Below are 23,868 nucleotides of genomic sequence, written 5' to 3'. Positions count from 1 at the left end.
TTATATATTTGTAGTCGCGACGATCGGCTTTGCCTTTGTAATTTGAATTCTCGTTACGAAAACTTTGTGAACAATGTTGAGTCAAATCTTTGCGCAAAGCAGACAGCCTTCTCGACGTGCTCTCAGCACCATCTCACAAACGAAGATCAAAAGCTTACCGAGCGGGATCAAGCTGGTGGTAGACGAGACTCCGAGTCATTTTAGTGCTGTGGGATTATATGTCAATGCAGGCTCCAGGTTCGAAGATAGATATAATTTAACAGGGTGTTCGCATCTGATGGATAAAATGGCATATAGAAGCACTACAGAGATGTCTGGAGCGAAGATGGTGGAAAAGCTAAACCATTTGGGTGGCAATTATATGTGTGCTTCATCAAGAGAGACTCTTATTTATCAGGCAAGCGTATTCAACCAGGATGTGGACAAAATGTTCAAGCTGTTGAGTGACACAATTGCCAGACCAGCACTGCTGGACGAGGAGATAAATGAGCAAATCAGCAATGCGCGCTATGAACTTAATGAGCTGTGGCTTCAAAGTGACATGATATTGCCAGAACTTCTGCAACAGACGGCATACAGCGGCAAAAATCTAGGTTGTCCTCTTCTCTGTCCTCAGGAAGAGCTGGATAATGTGACTTCGGCCAAGTTGCGCCAATACAGAGACTTGTTCTATAGGCCAGATCGTCTTGTGGTGGCTATGAGCGGTGTATCATTTGAAAAAGCCGAAGAACTCACGTTGCAAAATTTCGAAAATTTCAAAGCCAGAAGTAGCACAGAAATCATTAAGGATCCAGCAGTGTATACAGGGGGGGAATTCTCGACTCCTTACCCTGAAGAGCTTTCCTATATGGGTCAGGAGTTCCATCACATCCACGTTGGCTTTGAAGGTGTGCCGATCCAAGATGAAGAGGTCTACAAGCTTGCTACTTTGCAAATGCTCATTGGTGGAGGTGGTTCATTTTCTGCTGGTGGGCCTGGAAAAGGGATGTACTCTAGAGCATACACGCGTATCTTGAACCAATATGGATTTGTTGAGTCGTGCAAATCTTTCATTCACAACTTTAGTGACAGTGGATTATTTGGCATCTCTTTGAGTTGCATTCCACAGGCGAATCGTGTGATGGGCGAGCTGATCGGATTCGAACTATCGCTTTTAATGGAGGATAATGTCAGAAATGGCGGAATCACAGATAGTGAAGTCGAACGGTCCAAGAACCAGCTGAAGTCGTCACTAATGATGAATTTGGAAAGCAAGATGGTTCAATTGGAAGATATGGGTCGTCAAGTCCAGATCTACGGTAAACGGGTCGACGTACTCGAGATGTGCGAAAAGATTGATAGAATCACCAGACATGATCTTATAGATATTGCAAAGAAGGTGCTTACCGGAAGCAAACCAACCATTGTTATTCAAGGTGACAGGGACTCCTTTGGAGATGTTGCGGAGACTCTGGCCAAGTCCGGTCTGGGTACTGATAAGAAAACAAAGAAGGGCTGGTTCGTGTAAATAGTTATTTGTCAAGCCATTCAGAATCGTTCAGTGCCTGGTGGAAGTGCTTTTCTGTACTATAATGAGCTTTCCGCCGTTCAGAGCTCTGTTTTTCGTATTTGTGAATTGTGGTCTTTAGACCGGTCTTGAATAAAGAGAATACCTTTTCATCCTTCTCTGACACTTTGGACGTTATTTGTACCATTTGATTCCGTACATGAGCACTTGGGACTCCATGGATCCGTCGGCTCCAGTGTGCCTTATCGTCCTCATTGGATGACATTTCAACAGTCTACTGTAGCATGAGCTAGCCGTCTGTGGCTGTGAGAGATAGAATTTAACTGTGATTCAAAAAAAGTTGACACTAACAGTTAATTACGTAATCGGTTCTTGTGGCAGGGTACGAACCAGGTTACAAGATTTGGTCCACAAAGGGTGACATTGTCGAGCTATGGTATGCGGAAATGGCTGGGTGACTGTGTTAAAAAAACGAATGTTCTTTCACAGATCATTATTGAGGCTCAACTTGGAAAATGATGTCTAATCTGCCTCCTGCTTCGATCTTGACGCACCACCCACCTACACTAAGTACTACAGCTTTCGCTCCTCTGCAACAATACGAAAGATATATTATCCTGATAGAACTCGTCTATGATATTACGCGCCCATGCCCTGGGTTTTCTTCCATTTGGTAATTCTCTTCTTCAGCTCGCCTGCACTGTGCTGATACGGATTCAGTTTTTTGTCCCATTTCATCTTTTCATAATCGTCTCCATACTTTTTGTACAGATCGGCTAACCAATCGACCTCTCTTGCGCTCTGTTTGCGTTCCTTGATCACCTTGTGCTGAGCAAGTTCCTCAAGTTTCTTGACCACTTCCGTGGAAGGCTTCTCCTGTTCAACTTCCTGCGTTATCTTTTTTGTACCATAGATCACTTTGATGACATTTCCCCCATCATCACGCACAAGCTTTGCTGTTCCCTCGGGAATATCTGCTGGATCTAAAGAGTCCTTTGATTCGTCCTTCTTTTCTTCCTCTTCCTCAGTCTCATCAACGACAAACTCATCATCGCTTTCAGGAAACTGCGGGGTGATTTTCTTTTCTACTCCTCCGGTCTGTTGTGACAGCCGCACTTTCAGACCCATTTTCTCATAGTTCTGTGACAGAGACAGCTTTGGATCCCAGTTTGCCGCAATAATGGAGTTTCCAAAGTTTCTCACCTTTCTTTGTCTGTCCTTCATGCGCCTCGTGGCCTTTTTGACCGACGATTTGGCCATCTTACGCTTACGAACGGACACCATGATCAGTAATGAAAAAATAAGCACTTGAATTTTTTTTTTCCCTGCTCCAGTCGCGTCGATCGTCTAGGACGCCGGCTGCTGATAATCTTCTACCCCAGATCATCTTGTGTCCATGTCAGAAGCTGAACAGACTCCACAGCAACCCAGACTGGCTCCTAATCAGCCTAGCAACCAGCAGGAGATCGACTCGCGGTCTGTTTATCTGGGCAATGTGGACTATTCGGCTCTACCCGGGGATCTGAAGGAGTTACTTGATGACTGTGGGGTCATAAACAGAATAACCATTCTGTACGATAAACACACCGGGAAGCCTCGTGGATACGCATTTGTGGAGTTTGAAACGCACGAAGGCGCGCAAAAGGCTGTCGCCATGAACGGCACAGAATTCCGCGGACGTACTTTGACAGTTACCCCAAAACGGACCAATTATCCAGGAATCACCAACGCCAGACGGTATTCGGGTGCGCCCCCACAGAGGGGGAGAGGACGCGGCGGACGCGCTACTGCCTGGAGAGGGCGTACGCACCATCTGAGGGAAGACGATGCTAAAAACGAGGAGCCCCCGGAGACGTCACCCGAATAAATAATGAGCAAGTGGCATGTATTTTCTAAAACAACCAGACCCACAAAAATATCCAAAATATAAGCGTGAAGAACAGGAGCCATATTTTCCAGCTGATACCTGTCTTGTCGGCCATTACTGCCATCCGATTGAGGTTGGCCTTGATGCGGTTTTTGCTCAGTTCCATGTCGCCCCCGAGAGCGGAGAGGTTGAATTTGCTTTTGTTGATTTCGTCGCCCATCATCATGGAGAGATTTTTCAGAGCTGTGATTTTAGAGCCCAGTAGGTCGACTGTCTCATCGTTCTGAGACTCGAGCTGTGACATTAGCGAAGCATTGTAGTCTCGTTTCTTTGTCTCTGCTGTATCGTAGGGGGAAGACGATCTAGCAAAAGGGTCCTCCTGACGGCGTAAATTATCCAGCGACGTGGCCGAAGAAGTGTTGTGAGTTCTTATTGGGGAGTGTGCGGCAGATACCGGTTGGGAAACCGTTGAGAAAAGCGCTGTTCTTCCCTCCCGCTGGTGCACTTTTGAAGAGTATCGACTAGACATTAATTGACAAATATTAGCCCTGAGTTTGTGCTCATAAGAGTATCGTCGCGTCGAGAAAATATTGTTATTTTCTTCTATGAATTTACGTCAACAGCTGGGTTCTGGCCTCAGCATGGCCATGGTCCTGGCCAGCGCCTTTGCGTTTTGGAAGCTATTTTCCATTGTGACCATGTCGAACTCTCCAATTGTGGTTGTTCTTTCTGGGTCGATGGAGCCAGCTTTCCAGCGAGGAGACGTGCTGTTCCTTTGGAATAGAGAAGAGTATGTTGGAGTAGGAGACGTTGTGGTTTACAAATTGCAAGAGAAAGATATCCCAATTGTGCATAGAGTTGTTAGAGAACACAGGGTGGTGGAGAAAGACAAAAAGACCAAGAAAAAGGTGCAAAAGCAGCTGCTTCTGACAAAAGGAGATAACAACGAGCGAGATGATCTACCACTATACGCCTATGGACAGCAGTATCTTGAAAGAAAAAGAGACATTCTCGGGAGGGTGTTTGGATACGTACCTTTGGTTGGATATGTTACCATCCTCATTACAGAAAACGTCTACTTCAAGTATGCCCTGATGGCTTTACTCGGTCTGTCTGCTTTAGTGCAGGATGAATAATAGTACAGTTCTATATATCTCACTAACTTCTTGCCACTCCGTAACCCAGCGTCATTAGTCGTTTTCTGCGGTCTCCTTCGCCCTTCTGTTTTCCTTCTTCCAGGAGCATCTCTCTTATGAGTCGACAGTCGCTTTCCGAGACATTGTCGACTTTCTGCGTAACAACTCGGGTGAACTCTTCGAGAGACATGTTATCGGCAGTGGGAATTATGTGTTTCACCAGATCTCGTTTGGCTTTCAAACTTTGGTTCTCCTTGTCAAGGATATCCCAATAAAAATCGATCGGGAGCGAGCCTTTCCTGCCACAAAGATTGATGAATCGCGGATCGTCTTTTATGTACCGGAGTAGCTCATGCCATCTTAATTTCGCGGTGAATTCGATTTTCTTGCTTACCTCCTCCAGAAGCTGTTTGAACCCGTCTCTGGCCTTCCTATCTGCTCTGTAGTTCTTTTTATCGTGCTCAGAGACCGTAGCCTGAAAGGATCTCTCCAATTCGTTCATGATATTTTCGTAAATCGTGAGGATATCAAGTTTGTTCAGATAGGGCAGCCGTTCCATATCCACTGTTTTGAAAGCATCGTCCACCTGCGACTTCAGCGTGAGCTCCGACCGCAAAATGACCTCCACTTCCTCGAGCTCTTTACGCCTGGCTTCCTTTATCTCTGCCTCGCTTGCGCGCTTCAGCTTACCAACGTACTCTTCAAAGAATTCCCGTTTCATCTTGGGTGGTATAAGTGAATAGATAGGCTCGTCCATGATAAGTTTTGCACATGTGTTCCACCTGGTGTAGTACTTTATATCGTAATTGTCCAGAACCTGGAAAAATGCGTTCCTGTAACTCTCGCGCGAATTCTCCTTCTCTCGAAACTCCTCATCGGCTTTTCGAAGCAAGTAAACCTCAAAACATTCCTTCCTCGAAATAGAGTCCGGTAATGTCCAGTATCGCTTATCCACAATGCAACGTTCCATCACCTGCTGAAACGTCCAGTCTGTTCCCACAGAGTAGTCTTCCAACATTTGCACAAACTGATCTGTTTTTCCATCTGTATTCTTCTCCCATCTGAGCTCCTCGTCGGTAAAGAAACTGCTCAGATCCACGATTTTCGTAGAGTCAAATGCCTTGTCTCCATTTTCCTGTGCCGATTCGGGTTCCTCAACAGCTACCGGGCTTATAAGTTTGCGCACCTCGTCCGGAAGTGTCCAAACACTCTCCTCTGTTTCCTCGTTGTAGTAGTAGACCTCTCCCTCGTCAGTAAGGTATCGCTGCCATTTCGTCTTCTCTAATGCGGCGTCCACCCTGCTCTCCTTCAAGTCCTCCGGCCTCTCCCATTGCGTCTGCTCAGTCTCTGAGTTGTAGTAGTAAACACGGCCTTCCTCGTCTACCACTTCGCTCCACATACTCAAGACTTGGAAATTTAAATTTTTCGTGCAAAACCCATCTCTTCCGAATAACAGCAAATACGTCTTCAACCACCAAATGGTAAGTTTGGGCATTTACTGTGCTAACCTCAGTCCCAATCCCTCAAGCCGTATCTCACAGCAGTTAGACACTCGCTGAATGTGGCACTCTGTCTCGAAAACTTCTCGTCCCAAATCGTTGAGCGTCACAATTATCCAGAAGTGGAAAATAAGAAGACAACAGAGGTGCTGCTGAACCCAATGATGATTTCAAGAAACGAAAACGAGCGCGTGCTCATTGAACCAAGCATCAATTCTGTGAGAGTGTCCATTAAAATCAAACAGAGCGATGAAATAGAGAGTATCCTGGTTGACAAGTTCACCAGGTTCCTTACCAAAAGAGCTGAGAACTTTCTGATTCTCAGAAGAACGCCTATTCCAGATTACGATATCTCGTTCCTGCTCACAAACTACCACAACGAGGTGATGATGAAAAACAAATTGATCGACTTCATCATCGAATTTATGGAAGACGTCGACAAAGAAATCAGCGAGATGAAACTGTTCCTCAATTCCAGAGCGAGGTTCGTCGCAGAAGCATATCTGAGCGTGTTCGATTAGCCATATAACCTCCTTAGAAAATCAAATACAATCAAAACTAAAACATGCAAGAACCGGAGAATAATCCTGAACAGCCTGCAGAGTACGGACTTAGCGTCGCACACCCGGTCCACCTTTTTCATAAGTACCCGCAGGCAAGGGCTTTTAAAGTGCCCTTTTCATTGTAGTCGTAATCCTCTTGACCCGCGTAGCTGCTCACCTCGATTCGTATATTTCCAATCTGTACGTCGTGATCCCACTCTACAAGCTGGACAAACTTGTTGTGGCGATACGTGGTTGTGCCGTTGGTAACCCTGACCTCAAACTGTCCTGGTGGAAAGTGAAGCTCTGGTAAATATATCACGGTGGGAGCCTTTTTGTGCGGTTGAGCACGGGTATCAATTTCCATCACAAATGTGACCTTTTTGAGGTCAAAATCGCTTAATATCACTGTGCCATTCACCAGAACACCATACGGACGCACAACAGCAGCCGCAGCACGGGTCCCGTTCATTAGTGAGATGACTTTGTTTTCGAGCTCGATCTCTTCTTCGTCAGCCTCTGATTTTTTGGATGTGGTATCGAGACTGGACGAGGAATTCGTTATCCACTCTAAATAAGTGCCAATTGTTGTGGTTCCATAAGCTCCAGCCCGCATCCAATACTCATTTTTTCGGTCATCCACGTCGTCCTTGGAGTACAACGAGAAATCCTCCAAGTTCCAATTGTCTCCCCATTTGTGACAATTGCGCGAGTTATAGCACCAATAGGTACTGTTGAGGTTTGTCTGTTCGAGCGCGGACTGTAGTGCATCATTTGCGCTCTCCTGAGAGCTATAGTCTCCATCGGAGTACGCCTTTTTGTAATCCATATCGAACGGCATCCCTGTTTCCGTGACGATCACCGGCACGTTTGGCCCAACCGCTTCGTTGGCCTCTTGCTTGAGCTGTGCAAACTGATTTCTAAGCGATTTGCGGATGTTTCTCTCGCCGAAAACCAGCCCGAAAACAGGATTGACGTATTTGCCCCGTAAAATGCCCAGCGTGTCCACGTTGTATTTTCTGTTCCACGTCTGGAACATAAGCGACATCCCATCGTAATAGTGCTGTGCGATTGCCGTTCTGCTATCGACATGTGACGTTCCTTTCACAGCAGGAGGAATCGCCATGACAGGATGCTGCATTATCACGTACAAATCAGCATCGACTTTCCTTATCATGCTCTTCCATTTGTCCCAAAAGTCAACAAAACGGGTATTGATGAACGTCTTATCATCTAGAGTTTCGCCTGTATTTGGGTCTGTGCTGAAATACTCAGGAATGAGAGCTTGGCCAGAGCTAGGATCCCATACATTGTGCTGTGCAAAAATGCACTCCCCAAGCTTCCAGCCTGGACTTCTTGCAAAGCCATAATGTTTGTCCATTTTATCATCACTGATCCATGCCTTGACTCCGTTTGGGTCGATAAGCCGGGAGCCATTTTTGCGCGGTCCAAACACAGAGAGCGAATAAACATCCACCTCCTGCGGCAGTCCCATTCCTAATCGCATACCCTCAATTGGCTTCGGGCACGTTCCCAGCCTTAGTTCCTGAGATGGGGGGTATTGATCTAGATCGGGATACCCATAGTATCCAGAGTTTGGCTCATTTAACGACTCTACTCCAATTAACGTCTTGTTCAGAAGCTCTGGTGCTTTCTGCTTGATTGAGGTCAATAGGAAAGATATGGCTCCCAAAAAATGGGATTGCAGAAAGTCCTGGATGTTCATGCCGTTGATGATGGCTTTCGGGGCGAACATAGACCCGGCAAAGAAAAGAGTGAACATGACTTGGGTCGCCATCCTGTAGTAGTTTGTCGCCCAGACCATTTTTTGGTAATTTTGAGGATCAGCAGCGAAATTGTGTATAAGAGAGGCCTCAGTAGTAGGGAAATTGCGAGGTTCGAGCCCAGCAGCATACAGAGTCCATAGTGGGGCACCACTTCCGCCAGTGAACCTAGACCAAACATCTTGGTGCGGATCAATAAACACGTAGAGACCGCCAATTTCGTCGATCTTGCGCAGCAGCTCTATAGTGTAGTCAATATAGTCGGTATCGTAGATTCCTGGACCTTCGTGTTCAATTGCTTCCCAGGTGATAATGTAACGGATCGTGTTGTAGCCCCAAAGTTTTATACGTGTCAGGTGTTCGTAGGCTTCTTCCAATGGAAATGGTCTGCCTACAAAAGAGACACGATCTGCCTCTTGCCAAAAACCACATTCATTGGGCCTAGAATAGGAATATTGCAAAGGGTTCTGGGGCATCTTTGCAGAAGAGTCAAGGTTGATCCCGCGTAAAAGCACTCTTCTGCCTGTAGACGCCTCAACAAAGTTGCCGTTGGTGTCATGAGACAGAGACTGGGTCTCCAAAACACTATTGAGGGAAACAATCGAATGTTTGCGCATCAAAATTGGGGGCTCTTTGTCGGGTTGTGATAAATCGGAAGAGCTTGCTAGGGGTATATATCCCTTAGAATGCATAAATTGGCCTCGAAATCTACAATTGAAAGATCGTAGAGCCAAATTCACACTGCAGCTGATGATGGCAATAGATCAGTATTTTAACAATAATCAGAATTCCCTATCTTGCCGCTTCAAAATCGCCGCGTCGATCGGCTTGTACATAATATATCTCTTACTTCTATGCTCAGCCGACGAGTTTTAGCGGTCAGCACCATTTTGGCCCTGGTCTCGGTGGCTAGCGCCAGCGCCGCAAACTCCACATGCCATCTTGTGCACTCGTTGCCAAAAAATGAACAATGCAAATACGCTTTACAGAACTGCGCAGATCACCAAATAGGACAAATCAATTATTTCCAATTGTACTACTGCACGAGCTCTTCAACCGTCATAAGAGCATGGATCGTTCTCCCTGTCATTCTCGCTATATTGATCTATTTGTTTGTGTTTTTGGGGCTCACGGCTGGCGAGTTTCTGTGTCCTAATCTTTCCGTTATCTCCAATTATCTCAATATCCCGGAAAACATATCTGGGCTAACTTTGCTGGCCTTCGGAAATGGGTCTCCAGACATTCTGAGCACCTACAGCTCTTTCCAGACCCATAATGCCTCTCTAGCTATTGGAGAACTAATAGGATCTGCATTTTTCATCACCGGTTTTATTATCGGAGTTATAACAATCGCGGCACCCTTCGACATCCTTCCTCAACTCTCGGTTGCAGATCAAGTCTCAAACAATCTAATAACATCGAGCGCCAAATTCGTCTACGTACGTGATCTGCTTTTTATCCTGCTTTCGATTCTCACGCTGCTGGCTTTCCTATCTAATGGAAATTTATCCAGCACAAAATTGAACATCCTCGTTGCAATCTATGTCTTCTATGTGGCAGTGGTGCTCATTTGGCAATACCAGGTTATGAAGAAAAAGCAGGATCTTGTCCAGGACTATCAGATCAGAAACGTGTACAACGATGAAGCATTTATCACGATGGATGGAGACAATCTGGAATTTGAGGACTCGTATACATTCAACCCAAGAATTCTCAGCAGCATTGAGTTTGGTAGCGTTTTGGAAACACTCAGCAAAAATCAGTCTGTGCCGGTCAATATTTCGCGGCTTGTAAATGACACGCAAAACTACGAGTCAAGGCTTCTGGAGCACGAGATTAATCTGGACGACGAACAAGAGTATTCACCAGATCCACTCAAGACCATATTTGGCTACATTTCATACCCACTGGTTCTCCTACTAAATTATACAATCCCTATGATGTCACTGTCGGACTTTGACCAGACAATTAAACCGTCGTTTACCAGACTAATGAAACTCTTGTGCTCTTTGTCCTGTGCACAATTTATCATCATTTACTCATTTGCTGAAAATGCATCGTGGGGCACGTATGCCATCTTTTTAGTCATCACTATCCTAACGGTTGTTGGCGTCTATTATAATCTCACCAGGGCCGATCCACAGTCCAATTTAGTAAAGCTTCTCATCTGTATCATAGGATTTATTACAGCCATTGCATACATAGCATTTATTGCGGACGAACTGATCAATGTTCTCAAATTCATCAGCGTGCTTACACAGCTGTCAGACGCGATAATGGGGTTGACCCTCTTCGCAATAGGAAACTCTGTCGGAGATCTGATTTCCAACCTGGTCATAGCAAATGTCGGCTATCCACTGATGGCACTCGCAGCATGCTTTGGAGGCCCGTTATTGAACTTACTTCTCGGGATCGGTCTCAACGGGAAGATCGTTGGCGAGGTCGACGTCAACATGAAACCCAGCTTGTATTTGACCTGTCTCTGGATTCTCATTAACCTCGTGTTTATGCTGGTTTACATTCCATATACCGGATGGAGATTCACCAGAGACGCTGGGATTTTCATGGTTTCCGTGTGGGTGATCGGAACCTTCCTGAATATCGTGCTAGAACTTATTTAGAAGAAGTCGTCCTCTTGTAAGTATTGTAGCAACTCCTGTTCACGTTCCTTTGAATCCACATCCGCCTTTACTTCGCTTCTATTTGTGTTCATCGGATAACGCATGGCCCGCACACAGTCGTTATGCAAAGACATGCAAAATTTGATTCTTCTGTCGAACTCTTCCTGTGGTGCCTTGGTGGAGTAAATGTTCAGCATCTCATTCGATTGCATATACCCATCCTTGTGGTCAATCGTGGCATCAACAACACCGTCCTTGATAGCCTTTGCAACAATGTACTCAGCACTCAGTTCGCTATCGAGATGCAGCTTAATGCAGATGTCTTTGAGGGAAATTCTCTTGTAAGACAGAGAAATGATTCTAATACCCGTTTTAATCACGTTCTGTCTCAAACGCAGAACAAGGTTATAATTGTCATCCTTCTTGAGTGCGGACCCAAACTTGCTCAAAGCGTCGCTGAAAAGGTTCAAGTCGCCCAACCTCACGGCCCTGGTTACGGCGAGGTATGGGATAAGACTTTTCTCGAGAGAGAGATTGCGGAATGTGGACAACTCTGGGATCTCACCGGTCAGTAATTGAATCAAAATATTAAGCTTGGTGGCTGCCTGCAAAAATCCAAGAGCGGACTTGGTCTGTGGGCACTTTCTTATGGCAGTGATGGCGCATTCGCCAGCAGCAGAGTAGTCCAGCTGGATAGTTTGTATTCTAGCCAAGTAGTAGTAATATCTGGCAACAACAGAGTTGGAAACATCTTCTGGAAACTCCGTCTTTTCGACAAGGTTGTATGCTTGGTTTATGTCATTCGAGAGAAGATACGATCTCAGCAGCAAGGTGATTGTAACAGCTCTTGTCTCCTTGTCGTATCTCAAAGTGGAAGTTCTCAAGGCAGACTGTAATGCAGGACGGATTGAGACCGTATCTTTAAGAACTTCTTTAGATCTGAAAATGTAAAACCACATCTTCGCAGAAATGTGGTCAAGGGTTCTCTCATTGTGATTGGCTAGCGCAATGATACATTTCTCGTTGAATAGTTCCAACCTATTGAAGTCCTGCTTGTCGTGGAGGAAAATCTGCACCAACAAATGAATGAACAAGTCAATCTCTGGTCTTGGAGCTTCAGTGACGTCTTCCTCAACCATTTCGACATCCTCAAAATCAGACAAAACCTGAATGAGATATCCGTAGTGAGGATGTGAGCTTGGAAATGTCTCCTTGACGATTCTGATCAACGATCCTGCGTCTAGTTCTTTTCTCACTGGAGTGAGCTCACGAAACACCTTCAACACGTATCTCGGATCAAACTTAGCAGCGGACTGCTCGACGAGTGCCAAAAACTGATGAATTTCTACATGTGTCAGCAGAATTGTTGCTGTATTGAAGTACTTACTATCCACGACGTCCATTGAAGGCTCAGTGTTCTGCATAGTTGTGTTTACTGTGAAGATTTATTATTTCAGTGGCGAACTTCGACATTTGGTATGATTTGCACACGACCCAGATTTTTTGATCTTTTATTTACCATGAGCCGGAAAGGGTTGGCGTCGTTTGATCGCACTGCTGACCAGCAAACAAAATTCCAGGATCTGGGGCAGGCGATGTTGAGGCAGCGCGAGGAACAACTGAGGACCCAGCTCCAGGTTTTCCAGAACGCGCTGGTCAGCTTCAAACAGGAGCACAAGAAAGAAATGATGAAGAACCCCCACTTGCGAGCGCAATTCAGCCAGATCTGTGAAAGTTTTGGAGTCGACCCACTCTATATGACTGCCGAAGACGACATCGATCCCGAGGAGAGGAATAATAGACTCGCCATTAGAATATATGAGATATGTCAAGCAACTAGAGACTTGTATGGGGGTATAATATCTGTGGATGAGGTGATACAGCTGATGACCAGCACTATCCAGGATGGCTGGCAATTCAAAATGGACCCCCATGATGTGCAAGTTGCTGTGGAGAGTCTGAAAGTGCTGGGAAATGAGCTGGAGCTGGTCAAAATCGGGTCCAAGATGTATATCAAGTCAGTGCTTCAGGAGTTCAATGCTGACCAAAGCCAAATACTGACGGCCGCAGACAACATTGGGTACGTCACGGTCTCCATTCTGCGCGACAACTTTCATTGGAAAACAGCAAGATGCAAATCAAATCTAGATGACCTACTTTCCATCGGGCTGTTGTGGATTGACGATCAAGCTGAAGAAAGGTGCTATTGGTCAACAACTTGGATCAACAAAAGTCACTAGTGTGAGATATACTCGAACGCAAAGCTGACAGAGTCGTACTGAGATTCATTTTGCATCAAGAAATCATCATTCTGTGCCAGATCGTCATGGTCGATATGATTCCATGTGGTAGCATCTCCATACAACATCGCAGCAGATTTCATTTTCTGCTTTCCGCTTTGGCAACGCTTGCACTTGTAAGTTTCATGGGTTTCGCAGGGCGTTTGATCATTGTACAAAAACAACTGCTTCAAATTTTCGCTGGAGAACTGTCTTTCCACGTCTTCGTTGGAGTCGACCACGCATGTCGAAAGCTCCATTTTGGCTGACTGACGCTGGAAGATTTTCTCCTCTATAGTGCCCGTCGCAATAAATCGGTAAATAAAACAATTCTTCTTCTGGCCATCTCTCCAAACTCTTGCCAAGGCTTGTTGGTCGCTGGCAGGATTCCAGTCGGGATCCAGTAAAATCAGTCTGTTGGCACCAATGAGGTTTATACCACACCCTCCTGCTTTGGAACTCAGCAAGAAAACAAACTCCTCAGCGTTCGGATCGTTGAACCTGTCCACCAGCTTTTGGCGCTTGTTAATTCCCAGTGATCCGTCCAATCTCACCGTTCCAAACCTATGATGTCTGCAAAGTTTCTCTATTAGGTCCAATGTTTGTGTAAAGTTGGAAATAAGGACGATTTTGTCGTCTGTTTCTTTGCGAATCTTGAAAAGGAACCTCTCTAGCATGGCAAACTTGCCACTGTACCATGTTTGAACGTCTTTGTTTCTTCCGTTCCCAAAGTCGTAGTCACTTGGTAGAATATTCTCGGATCCAGAAATGTCGCTCGGTAAATCAAGCAGACGAGGGTGTGTGCACAGTTTTCGAAGCAGGCCAATGGCTTTGAGAGGTTGGGACCCCAAGCCTCTAATCAGCTTGTTGATTTCTGGAGAAGTGACAAAATGGCGATATAGTTTTGATTGGAGCTCGCTCAGGTTGCAAAACACAACGTATTCATATTTAACTGGCAGATATTTCGACAGAATATCGTTTGTTCTTCTGATTATGAAACGTGATACCAGTTCAGTGAGCTCCTGAAGCTTTTCGTCTCCTTTTTTCCGCTCCTCTTCAGTGGCAAGCGAATCTCTGCCACGAAGAATATCCAGCTCGTAGTTCTTTCTGAATTGTGCGCGAGAACCCAAAACCCCTGGATTGGAGAAGTTCAGCAAGGAGAAGTATTCTGACAAGTCGTTTTGGATAGGAGTACCAGACAGAATCACACGGCGTTCACAGTTTAGAGAATTTAAGGCCGTGAATGTGAGGGAGTCTCCATTTTTGAGTCTGTGGCCTTCGTCTGCCAAAATCAAACCAATCTCTGTTCCTTCCAAATTCTCCACGTTTCTACGAAGTGTTTCGTAGCTGATGATCAGGACAGGTCTGACAATGGATCGTCCTTTGGCACGAGCCCATTGCCTCAACACCTCGGCCATATCGCCCGCTCCTTTGGAACCTTTGCCGTCCATTGCGAGAGAATTCAGTGTCCCCTTTCCGAGCCATTTGTCGATCTCGTTGGCCCAGTTCTTCACCAGCGACGATGGACACACAATGACGCATTTTTCGATTGTTTTCTTGCCTCGTGGTCCTTGTCTAAGAAGCGTCCACATCAGGGTTAAGCATTGAAGTGTTTTGCCCAAACCCATTTCGTCAGCCATGATGCACCCTTTGGCTCTTGCATCCACGAGTCCTGCCGTGCAGCGATACAGAAACTTTACTCCCGCCACTTGATGGGGTCTGAGAATTCTGGCGAGCTTCGGATCAATGACAACGGGGACGTTCGGGAACTGTTTCATGACTTCCTCCTCTGGACGGGTACTGATCCCCAAAATCTCGTTCAGCGACTTATGTGCAGACTTTGCAGGTTTCTGTGGCTCTTCCGCAGCAGCTGCCGCCTTTGCTGCCGCCAGAGCAGCCTCTTCTTCTTCTTTCATGCCGGGAATCACGTCCACCGTGGGATCGTACAGAACGATGGCGTACTCTCCGAGCGGATCGTGCAGCGGCTTGGGAGGGAAGTACAAGCGTTTTCTGTTTCCCAGAGGCGGCGGCGGCTGTGCGTTGGTCAGCTCGTACTCGTTGTCGGCACTCGTTTTGACCGGAGCCCTAAACTTGCGCGTCAGAATTTTGTTCGTCTCGTCCATGGAGTTAAAGACATTGCGAGGCAATAGCGCACCCTTTTTCTTGTTCAGTCCATACTGCTCGTCATCGTCTTTCGTGGATCCAAAAGGGATGTTCTCCTGGCCAACTTCTGCGTACGATTGTGGACCGTTGGCGCGGGCTGTGCGGATTTGCCTACCAGCAGCCGAGACAGCTGAAGACACCAGTATCGGGCTCTTGAACGGCTTGCAGAGTTTCTGTGACGGGTCCTCGTACAGACGCTTTCGCTTCAGCGTGGGGGAGATTCCTGCCCCGATGCCGAGCTCGTTGTCGGGCGAGATCTTAAACCTTCTATTATATGTCATGGGATCTGTAAACAAACACGCGAAAAATATCAAATATAATTCTACATCCGTACACCGCGTTCTCGAGAGAGCACAGAGAGCCCGTTCTTGGCAGGCAGGCAGGCATCAGGTTAGGGTCCCTGGGGCGGGCTTGGCTTCACAAGCCGAAAGTGCTCCTGGTTGCCAAGATGGGCAAAAACCGCTCGCTAGTAGGTTTTGGATGCCGGGCCATGTGCCCTGCAACGCGGCTGCCGAGCACACGTGGGCTTGGTTCTGGAAAAAACCAAGAGAAGCCGCTTGGCAAAAGATTCTCGGAGATTGGCGATTACCTGGCACGGGGCACAGTTAGCGAATCAGCTGCGTACGCGTCCATGTGTGGCCCTCTTTACACACATAAGTGCTTTCTGAGATTAATTTCCGCTGCGGTGCATGGCTCAAATAAGCTAAAGCCATGTGGGGTCAATTCAAAATTTCTATGATCGCTGCCTTCCCCGGAAGAATATATAGCATGCAGTCCGCATTCGAAATTTCACTGCAAAATGGAAGACACAAAAGCGGCCGAGGTCCAGGTGGAGACCTTCGACGCGGGCTCTCATGTGATGGCGTACGATAAGGAGGGCAGATCCGCCCGTTTCGCCAAAAAGAAGTCTCTCAGTGACATCTTCACCATTATCTGTGCCGGTGCGGCCCTGTTGTCGGACGGGTACCAGAACAACTGCATGAACATGCTGAACTCTGTGTTTGCCCTCAAGTATCCCGAAACGTACGACAGCACGATGAAAACCCGGGTCTCCAACGCACTGCTCGTTGGAGCTGTGCTTGGACAGGTCGTGGTGGGCGTTACCGGAGACTATCTGGGGAGAAAATGGGCCATTCTGACCACCACCTTGATGATTGTGGTCGGAACCATCCTTGCTACCGCCGCCCACGGAGTCACTACCGAGGGCATGTTCTGGATGATGATCGTTGCCAGAGGTATCACTGGGTTTGGTGTTGGTGGAGAGTACCCTGCCAGCTCCACTGCTGCCTCCGAATCTGCCAACGAGGCTACCAAAAAACGAGGAGGAGTCTTTGTTCTCGTGACTAACTTGCCGCTCTCGCTCGGTGGCCCGTTTGCGCTGATCGTGTTCCTGATTGTCTACCCTGCTACCGGCAGCGGCGCCCATCTGTCCACCACGTGGAGAGTCATGCTTGGAATTGGTTGCATCTGGCCGCTCGCCGTGTTCTACTTCAGATTCAAAATGGCCACCTCCGTGCTCTACAAGAAGGGAGCCATCAAGAAGAACGTGCCCTACTGGCTCACGTTCAAGTACTACTGGCGCAGACTGCTTGGAACCTGCGGCTGCTGGTTTATCTACGACTTTGTCACCTTCCCGAACGGCATCTTCTCGTCCACCATCATCTCGTCGGTGCTGGACGACACGTCTGATTTGGAGAAGGTTGCAGAATGGAACTTGCTGCTTGCCATCATCAGCATCCCTATGCTGTTTGTCGGTGCCTACCTCACGGACAAAATTGGAAGAAAATACACCATGTGCATTGGTTTTGCTGGCTACCTTGTCATTGGTCTGATTATCGGCTGCTCGTACAAAAAAATCACCAAGATCGTGCCGCTCTTTATTATATTCTATGGTATTTTCAACGGTTTCGGCAACCTGGGACCAGGAAACATTATGGGACTCACCTCTGCCGAGTCTTACGCCACGCCTGTCCGTTCCACGTTGTACGGTCTGTCTGCCGCCCTGGGTAAAACCGGTGCTGCCGTCGGAACCCAAGCCTTCACTCCAATCCAAAATAACCTCGGAAAGCAATGGACGTTCATCATTGCTGCGCTCCTGGGCCTTACTGGTGTCGTTCTAGCGTTCCTGTGTATTCCGCATGGTCTCGAGGACGACCTTATGCTGGAAGATATCAGATACTTTAGCTATTTGAGACGCCAGGGCTGGACGGGCGACTTTGGCTCCGAGGGCGAGATCGACAGCTACGAGAAAAAGACGTCTGGCCTGGTTGACAATGCGGTTATCGAGAAAACCGAAACTGTGTCCGAATCTAGTTAATTTGTGAATAGTGTCTAATTAATACTGCACTTTTAAGGCGACGTTGACCATCGGAGTGTAGTTTCTTTCATACTGGAAGTCAGGAATTCCAGGCTTGAATGTTAAACTGCTTAGGTCCAGATAACTGTCGTCTAAAGACGCAACGCTTGGGGCTCCCAGCAGTTTCATGTCTCTGATGATCTCCTCCTTGAGCAGCTGTGACGCTTTTTCAACACCTTTCTGGCCGTACACCTCACTGTATAGCATTGGCCGGCCAATGCCAGGATACGCGCCCAGACACAGCGCCTTGATCACATCCGAGCCCCTAGTGAAGCCCCCCTCGACAAATAGCTGGAATTGGCTCCGATCTATATTTTTCTTCTTCAAGACCTCGTGCACATCAGCAAGGGTCTCAATAGCAGGTTTCGAAAAATCTAACTGGCGTCCACCGGTATTGGAAATCAATGCACCGCGAAATCCCAGCTCGGCAGCTTTCAGAATGTCCTCCTTTCGTTGAAGTCCCTTGATAATGATTGGTAAGTTGGTGCTTTTCCTGAGAGTCTCAAAATCTTCCCACGTAGCAACATACTGCGGTTCCGACGCTGCAAGCCCAGCAAGTTCGACGTCGGACTTTCCTGCTTCCAGTTCCCTAACCTTGTACTCCTTCTCCCTGTATCCCCGTGCAGCGACGTCCACATTCACAAAGATAGCCTTGACTTGTGGCATTGTGGATTCTATATGCTTGAAAAGTTTAGGTGCCTCTCTCAGCTCTTCTTCAGACTCAAACTCATGTTGGTAAAAAAGTGTCTGTCCAGGAGTTGTCTCAGCATGTAGCTGCTCCAATGAGACTGTGCCGCGCTTTGGTACCATATATGCAACCTTCTCCTCGGCAGCAGCACAAACCAGTATTTTTTCTCCTTCGGGCTGGACTAAATTTGATCCCGTGAAAGCACTGATAAAAAATGGAGCAGCGGTGCGGACACCAAGAATTTCTGTCTCGATGGAGGTTTCGCTGACGTCGACGAGACAGCGAGGCCGGAAGAAAATGCGGCCAAGTGCGTATCTGTTCTCGCGCAAAGTAAACTCGTTGTCGGCTCCGGAAGAGATGTATACTAGACTAGCTGGAGAAAGAACGTTTCTCGCAACAACCTCGAAGTCCGAAAGCGAAAAGATTTGGGACAAGGTTGGCGGAACCAATGTCACCACTTGCTCCTCCTGGTCCTCGATCTCTACGACTTTTTGCCTTTTTCGGGTGTTTGTTGTCTTTTTTTTCTTGGTAGGCAGGTCATTTATTTCTCCAACCAGCGAGCCGTCCAGGAACGTCTCCAAATACTGTGGATGGTGCATGGAATGAAACCCTTTCGTGGCGTCATTTCCGGCGTATCTCAGGATCCGTGCGACACCGCCGGGATGCGTCTTTATGAACTCCGTGACGTCGTAAACGTTCTGGTTAATGGCAATCCAGCAGTCCTCGGGCTTGTTATGCTTCTGCAGCTCTTCAAAGCTGACAACTCGCTTCTGGTCGCTGCTGAGTGTCTGACGTAGCTTCCAGGACCAGAACACGCTTGCCGCTCCGAGGAAGCCAACGCTTCTGATTCCGCGAATCATAATAATTTATTAGTCACGAGGACCCAGATTAATTTTATACAATATTAACATCGCTATCGATTTCTTGCAAACTTCTTATCAGAATTTCCAAAACGGGAAAATTCCGTCTATTTTAGATCGGCCTCAGAAACACCACTCTTGTTGCACATCGACCGGAAAATGCCTTTCTGGTCGTAGAGAGTCCGTGGAGTGTCGAACTCGGCGATCTGTCCCTTGTCCATAACCATGATCCGGTCATATTTCACAATTGTCTTTAATCTGTGTGCAATGCACAACACCGTGCAATCACTAAACTCTTCGGTAATGGTTTTTTGAACTTTGGCGTCCGTCTCGTAATCAACGCTCGAAGTGGCCTCATCCAAAACCAGGATTTTAGTGCCCCTGACAAGGGCTCTGGCCAATGCGATCAGCTGCTTCTCACCCAGAGAGAAGTTCGAACCGTCGTCCTCAACAGTCCGACTCAGATGAAACTTGTGCAGATTGGCGTCTCCCTTGCTCTGCTCTTTGACCTGCGGCAGAAGCGCCCTATCGATAAGACCTGCCTTGCCCAGCGAGGTCCACAGTGTCTCGTCGTCGTGCTCGTCAAATGGATCCAGGTTCGAGCGCACGGTGCCCCTAAAGAGAACAGGGTCCTGCGGAATGATGGACAGCCGCGACCTCAGCTTGTGCAGCCCGATCCTCGATATGTCGACCCCGTCAATTAGGATCTGGCCCTCGAATTCGGCTAGCCGGAACAAACAGTACATGATACTCGACTTTCCGGCTCCCGTGCGGCCGCAAATGCCGATTTTCTCGCCGCCCCTGACGTCGATGTTGAGGTGCTTGACGGCCAGCGGAAGCTCTTCCCTGTATCTCATGCTGACATCGACAAACTTCACGGCCCCCACAGCAGGCCAGCTAGGCTCTGGGTCGTTCTCTGGTATCTCGAAAGGCGCCTCCTGTTTGATACTGGTGGCATAGTAATTGACTCTTTCGACGGAGTTCATCTGGTTCTCAACCTCTGTCAGCGATCTCAACATGAAACTCAACAGACCCGCAATGGTCAAGACGTACGTGAGCAGCAGACCGGTGTAAGCTCCGCTGATGTCGAACACGCGGAAACAGCAGAGCAGCGCAACTATCAGACACAGCAGCGTCGCAACGGTGTCCAAACTAATGGCAAGCCATCCCTGAATAGCGACGACAATGTAGTAGCTCTCGTTCATGTTGTCTATTAGCTTTTCGTTGACCTTGAGGAACCGCTCCGTGGAGCCGTGGGCCTTGATGGTGTCCATTCCAGACAACGCCTCGTTGAAGTGCGAGTACACCACCGATCTCTTCACGGCTTCGAGCCGCTTAACCTCTCGCGAGCTGGACAGGTAGAACGAAGACACCAGGAAAAACAGCATTGCCAAGAACGGAATGGCTATGGCGAACCACGGGAGGTAGATGATGCACAGAACGAGCGTGCCGATGATGGTGGCTGCCGGATTGAGGAACATTCTGAGCTGGTCCTGGATCTCGTTGTCCAGGGCGTCGGTGTCTTTGGTGAATCGGTTGAGAACGCGTCCCATAGGAGACGTGTCCATGAACGACATTGGGGCATGCAAAACTCTCTTGAAGGCCATGATGTTGAGTCGCAGCGCTGCTCTGTTGCAGAAGTACACGAGAATCATGAACTGCAGAACGTTGAACACCATAACCAGCATAGTGAACATGATGTAGATGCCCTCGTAGAACTTCTTTGGGCGGTGGAATCTGTCGATGATCCAGAAAGACAGCCAGTTGTTGGTGAAGAGGGTGAGGAAAGTGGTTACCGCAATGATGAGGAAAAAGAGCATCGGGAGCAAGGCCTTGAGCTTGCCGGATCCGGTGCTGATGTACGACTTGTACACCTGCCACGAGATTGCGTTCACCGCCTTTTCTTCGGCCTGGACGAGTCTTCCCTTGTCTTCGTCGTCGAAAAAGCCTTTCTTCTCGTTTTCCAGTGTCTCCTCGTCATCGTCCTTCTCGACGTCGTGACTGAACTCCATAAGTCTCACAAACTCGGCGTTTCTGCTCCTGAGCTCGGCAAACGTTCCGCAGTCGACAGAACCGTCGCCGTTCAGAAACATGATTTTGTCGGCAGAGCCAATCAGCGAAAGCTGGTGCGTGGCAAGGATCCGCGTCTTGTCCTTGAGATATCCAAGAATGCACTCGTCCATGATGAACTTGCCCACCTTGGCGTCCACGGCACTCAGAACGTCGTCCAGCATGATAATGTCTCGGTCAGCATAGACGGCCCGCGCAAGGTTGATCCGCGCCTTCTGGCCTCCAGAGAGAGTAATACCACGCTCGCCCACCTCTGTGAGCTCTCCTCCCGGCAGCTGGTCAAAGTCTCCCTTCAAGGAGCACACTCTCACAACAGTGTCGTACTTCTCCTGGTCAAAAGGCCGGCCAAACGTGATATTGTCCTTCACGGTGGCATTCTGCACCCACGGAACACCACAGAGCATAATGCTACCATTTTTACAGACTCTTCCTTCGGTCTTGGGCATGAAGCCGCACAAGGCGTTCAGAAGCGACGACTTTCCAGACCCAACAGAGCCTGTGACAACCACAAAGTCGCCTTTCTTGATAGACAGGTTCAAGTGGAGCAGCCCGGGGAAATCGGTCTTGGACAGCTCCTCTCGCTCGTGCGACTCCTTCTCGGCAACGTCCTGCTCCTCGGTCATTGTCGAGCTCTTGGTGCTCTTGGTACTCTTCACGCTCTCGTTTTTGTCCTCGGCCACATCTTCCTCAAAAGTGTGCCATTGGAAGCTGGCATTTTCGATCTTCATGGCCAGCTTCTCGTCGTCGAGGTCGTCGAAGAACTTGTCCAGCTCCTTGTCCTCCGGACAGGAAAGCAATTGACAAACACGCTTGAGTCCAATGACCATGTCACTGGACATGGCAAGACTGGCAGGAACCAATAGGAACTGCTGGGTAAGAACCTGGAAAAGAGTCAGAGACGAGAAAATGTCTCCAACAGAGCGGCTGCTCTTCAGGCTGTGCAGAACCAGAAATGCCACCATCGAGGCAGCCAGAGGCATCCAGAGCGAGATTCCGATCAGGACGTTCTTGCCTCCCTGCATCTTGAACAGCGTCGACATCTCCTGGGAACGGATCTTCTGGAAGGAGCGCAGATACGAGTTTTCCCAGCCGTACAGCTTGATCATCTTGAAATTTTTCAAAAGTTCCTTGATCAGGTTGACTCTTTGGTCTGTGAACACGTTGGCCCTCACTCTCAGCTTGAAAAGGTATCTAATGAGGCCCCCTGTGAAAAGCGTGAAGAAAACAAACACGGCAATGCCTGCCAGAGCTGAAACCCCGATATTCACAATCAGCATCACAACGACAATAATAACGGGAACAGGGAAGATGAACAGAAAGGGGAAGAAGCCGATAGCGAGATCGACTCTTGCGAGATCCGTTCCCATGATAGAATTTATCTTGCCCACAGGGAATCTGTGCTTTCCGCGGGCGTCGAGCTTAAAACTTTTTTCCAACAACGCTTTCGTCAAAACGGCCTTCACCTTGGCTCCCGTGGTGATGGCATTATAAAAATAATGATTGATGCAAATGCCAGAGAACAGGATCATGGCACACGCCCCGATAGCGTAGCCGACTCCCTTTCCCGTGCTGGTGTTGGCCCCGTAACCCTTGGTCTCCACGTAGTCAACCAGCTTTTTTTGGAGCAAGGGCATGAGAGTTGAGGAGATATCAGCTAGCACCTTCACAAAGGCTGCTCTTGAATACTGCCAGCCAAAAGTGTAGAACAAATGCTTGCCCAGAACATACACCTTGATCTCGAAGTCGTCTGCGTCCTCTTCTGGCGAGACCGAGGAAGTTTGGGGTGTCTCACCGCGCTCTTGGCATTTCCGAGCAATATGCTTGGCCAAGAGGTCTTCGACTTCCGGCTCGAACGTGCTCTTGAACTTGGTGTACATGTAGTCTATGGTCTGCTGCTCATCCAGAACAAACAAATCTTCCGGCTGGAGCGTCCTCTTGTACCCAACGCGCAGAAGAGGTGTCAAATACCAGAAAAAGCAGCGATAGAGAAGATTGGTTTTATAGTGCGGGAACGTCCTTCGCTCCTCCTGCAACGGTAACGGAGGAACATTCTTGCTCAGCAGAAACGTCAGCGGCCGTCTCTGGAGGGCAAGGTGCTTCTCAAAGGCTTGCTCGGTATTCATAAAATATGAAATATGAAAAATATGGAATTCGGCTTTAAGATTTTAGTGCCGTGCAAATCAGTGAGCCATGATTTTTGAATTTGCTTAACGCGCAGCTGAGTTGCGGACTTCGCGATACAGCATAAAAAGGGGTCATCTCGGACTCGGCACAAACTCGCAGAAGCAAGCAACCGAGGACCGCATATTTGTTGTAGCCACCCGCCGTGTAGCGCAGTGAATGTCTCTGGCAGGAAATCATCCCTTCGGTCACGTCCTCTAGCAGCCTCACCGGGCCGGCTGTTGCTTGCTGAATCAGCCCTACTTTCCGGGACCCGAGCTCTTCTGCCGGATGACGTAAATCCTACGCTAAGCATTTTTTTGGTTTGGAAAAGTT

The 23,868-nt window shown here is 48.0% G+C and overlaps 17 protein-coding genes across 17 annotated transcripts; 7 read left to right on the top strand and 10 right to left on the bottom strand.

Moving 5' to 3' along the window:
• Nucleotides 1-73: 73 nt before the first annotated feature.
• On the top strand, nucleotides 74-1,507 carry KL928_002460 (uncharacterized protein; the record flags this gene model as incomplete). The annotated part of the gene is made up of 1 exon (XM_043202939.1): nucleotides 74-1,507. One exon carries the CDS (start codon nucleotides 74-76, stop codon nucleotides 1,505-1,507), a length of 1,434 nt encoding a protein of 477 aa, XP_043060665.1.
• A 4-nt stretch (nucleotides 1,508-1,511) lies between these two features.
• KL928_002459 (uncharacterized protein) lies at nucleotides 1,512-1,772 on the bottom strand (the record flags this gene model as incomplete). The annotated part of the gene is made up of 1 exon (XM_043202937.1): nucleotides 1,512-1,772. One exon carries the CDS (start codon nucleotides 1,770-1,772, stop codon nucleotides 1,512-1,514), a length of 261 nt encoding a protein of 86 aa, XP_043060664.1.
• A 374-nt stretch (nucleotides 1,773-2,146) lies between these two features.
• Nucleotides 2,147-2,791, bottom strand: KL928_002458 (uncharacterized protein; the record flags this gene model as incomplete). Its single annotated transcript, XM_043202936.1, has 1 exon — nucleotides 2,147-2,791. The coding sequence occupies one exon, from the start codon at nucleotides 2,789-2,791 to the stop codon at nucleotides 2,147-2,149; it is 645 nt and encodes a 214-aa protein (XP_043060663.1).
• A 112-nt stretch (nucleotides 2,792-2,903) lies between these two features.
• Nucleotides 2,904-3,374, top strand: KL928_002457 (uncharacterized protein; the record flags this gene model as incomplete). Its single annotated transcript, XM_043202935.1, has 1 exon — nucleotides 2,904-3,374. The coding sequence occupies one exon, from the start codon at nucleotides 2,904-2,906 to the stop codon at nucleotides 3,372-3,374; it is 471 nt and encodes a 156-aa protein (XP_043060662.1).
• A 25-nt stretch (nucleotides 3,375-3,399) lies between these two features.
• Nucleotides 3,400-3,903, bottom strand: KL928_002456 (uncharacterized protein; the record flags this gene model as incomplete). The annotated part of the gene is made up of 1 exon (XM_043202934.1): nucleotides 3,400-3,903. One exon carries the CDS (start codon nucleotides 3,901-3,903, stop codon nucleotides 3,400-3,402), a length of 504 nt encoding a protein of 167 aa, XP_043060661.1.
• Nucleotides 3,904-3,979: 76 nt separating this feature from the next.
• KL928_002455 (uncharacterized protein) lies at nucleotides 3,980-4,510 on the top strand (the record flags this gene model as incomplete). The annotated part of the gene is made up of 1 exon (XM_043202933.1): nucleotides 3,980-4,510. One exon carries the CDS (start codon nucleotides 3,980-3,982, stop codon nucleotides 4,508-4,510), a length of 531 nt encoding a protein of 176 aa, XP_043060660.1.
• A 22-nt stretch (nucleotides 4,511-4,532) lies between these two features.
• Nucleotides 4,533-6,005, bottom strand: KL928_002454 (uncharacterized protein; the record flags this gene model as incomplete). The annotated part of the gene is made up of 1 exon (XM_043202932.1): nucleotides 4,533-6,005. The coding sequence occupies one exon, from the start codon at nucleotides 6,003-6,005 to the stop codon at nucleotides 4,533-4,535; it is 1,473 nt and encodes a 490-aa protein (XP_043060659.1).
• Nucleotides 6,006-6,170: 165 nt separating this feature from the next.
• On the top strand, nucleotides 6,171-6,530 carry KL928_002453 (uncharacterized protein; the record flags this gene model as incomplete). Its single annotated transcript, XM_043202931.1, has 1 exon — nucleotides 6,171-6,530. One exon carries the CDS (start codon nucleotides 6,171-6,173, stop codon nucleotides 6,528-6,530), a length of 360 nt encoding a protein of 119 aa, XP_043060658.1.
• A 118-nt stretch (nucleotides 6,531-6,648) lies between these two features.
• Nucleotides 6,649-9,027, bottom strand: KL928_002452 (uncharacterized protein; the record flags this gene model as incomplete). Its single annotated transcript, XM_043202930.1, has 1 exon — nucleotides 6,649-9,027. One exon carries the CDS (start codon nucleotides 9,025-9,027, stop codon nucleotides 6,649-6,651), a length of 2,379 nt encoding a protein of 792 aa, XP_043060657.1.
• An 894-nt stretch (nucleotides 9,028-9,921) lies between these two features.
• Nucleotides 9,922-10,832, top strand: KL928_002451 (uncharacterized protein; the record flags this gene model as incomplete). The annotated part of the gene is made up of 2 exons (XM_043202929.1): nucleotides 9,922-10,403; nucleotides 10,637-10,832. The coding sequence occupies 2 exons, from the start codon at nucleotides 9,922-9,924 to the stop codon at nucleotides 10,830-10,832; spliced, it is 678 nt and encodes a 225-aa protein (XP_043060656.1).
• A 120-nt stretch (nucleotides 10,833-10,952) lies between these two features.
• On the bottom strand, nucleotides 10,953-12,380 carry KL928_002450 (uncharacterized protein; the record flags this gene model as incomplete). The annotated part of the gene is made up of 1 exon (XM_043202928.1): nucleotides 10,953-12,380. The coding sequence occupies one exon, from the start codon at nucleotides 12,378-12,380 to the stop codon at nucleotides 10,953-10,955; it is 1,428 nt and encodes a 475-aa protein (XP_043060655.1).
• A 96-nt stretch (nucleotides 12,381-12,476) lies between these two features.
• KL928_002449 (uncharacterized protein) lies at nucleotides 12,477-13,108 on the top strand (the record flags this gene model as incomplete). The annotated part of the gene is made up of 2 exons (XM_043202926.1): nucleotides 12,477-12,988; nucleotides 13,084-13,108. The coding sequence occupies 2 exons, from the start codon at nucleotides 12,477-12,479 to the stop codon at nucleotides 13,106-13,108; spliced, it is 537 nt and encodes a 178-aa protein (XP_043060654.1).
• An 84-nt stretch (nucleotides 13,109-13,192) lies between these two features.
• KL928_002448 (uncharacterized protein) lies at nucleotides 13,193-15,679 on the bottom strand (the record flags this gene model as incomplete). The annotated part of the gene is made up of 1 exon (XM_043202925.1): nucleotides 13,193-15,679. One exon carries the CDS (start codon nucleotides 15,677-15,679, stop codon nucleotides 13,193-13,195), a length of 2,487 nt encoding a protein of 828 aa, XP_043060653.1.
• A 518-nt stretch (nucleotides 15,680-16,197) lies between these two features.
• Nucleotides 16,198-17,715, top strand: KL928_002447 (uncharacterized protein; the record flags this gene model as incomplete). The annotated part of the gene is made up of 1 exon (XM_043202924.1): nucleotides 16,198-17,715. The coding sequence occupies one exon, from the start codon at nucleotides 16,198-16,200 to the stop codon at nucleotides 17,713-17,715; it is 1,518 nt and encodes a 505-aa protein (XP_043060652.1).
• Nucleotides 17,716-17,733: 18 nt separating this feature from the next.
• Nucleotides 17,734-19,302, bottom strand: KL928_002446 (uncharacterized protein; the record flags this gene model as incomplete). The annotated part of the gene is made up of 1 exon (XM_043202923.1): nucleotides 17,734-19,302. The coding sequence occupies one exon, from the start codon at nucleotides 19,300-19,302 to the stop codon at nucleotides 17,734-17,736; it is 1,569 nt and encodes a 522-aa protein (XP_043060651.1).
• Nucleotides 19,303-19,409: 107 nt separating this feature from the next.
• KL928_002445 (uncharacterized protein) lies at nucleotides 19,410-23,249 on the bottom strand (the record flags this gene model as incomplete). The annotated part of the gene is made up of 1 exon (XM_043202922.1): nucleotides 19,410-23,249. One exon carries the CDS (start codon nucleotides 23,247-23,249, stop codon nucleotides 19,410-19,412), a length of 3,840 nt encoding a protein of 1,279 aa, XP_043060650.1.
• Nucleotides 23,250-23,491: 242 nt separating this feature from the next.
• Nucleotides 23,492-23,848, bottom strand: KL928_002444 (uncharacterized protein; the record flags this gene model as incomplete). Its single annotated transcript, XM_043202921.1, has 1 exon — nucleotides 23,492-23,848. One exon carries the CDS (start codon nucleotides 23,846-23,848, stop codon nucleotides 23,492-23,494), a length of 357 nt encoding a protein of 118 aa, XP_043060649.1.
• Between the last annotated feature and the right edge of the window lie 20 nt (nucleotides 23,849-23,868).

Source organism: Ogataea angusta (genome assembly GCF_019207475.1).
Source record: "Ogataea angusta isolate 61-244 chromosome Unknown 61-244_NODE_4_length_877678_cov_91.023368, whole genome shotgun sequence".
NCBI lineage: Eukaryota > Fungi > Ascomycota > Pichiomycetes > Pichiales > Pichiaceae > Ogataea > Ogataea angusta.
The sequence above is the reverse complement of the archived record's forward strand: the minus strand, read 5'-3'. Positions and strand labels throughout refer to the sequence as shown.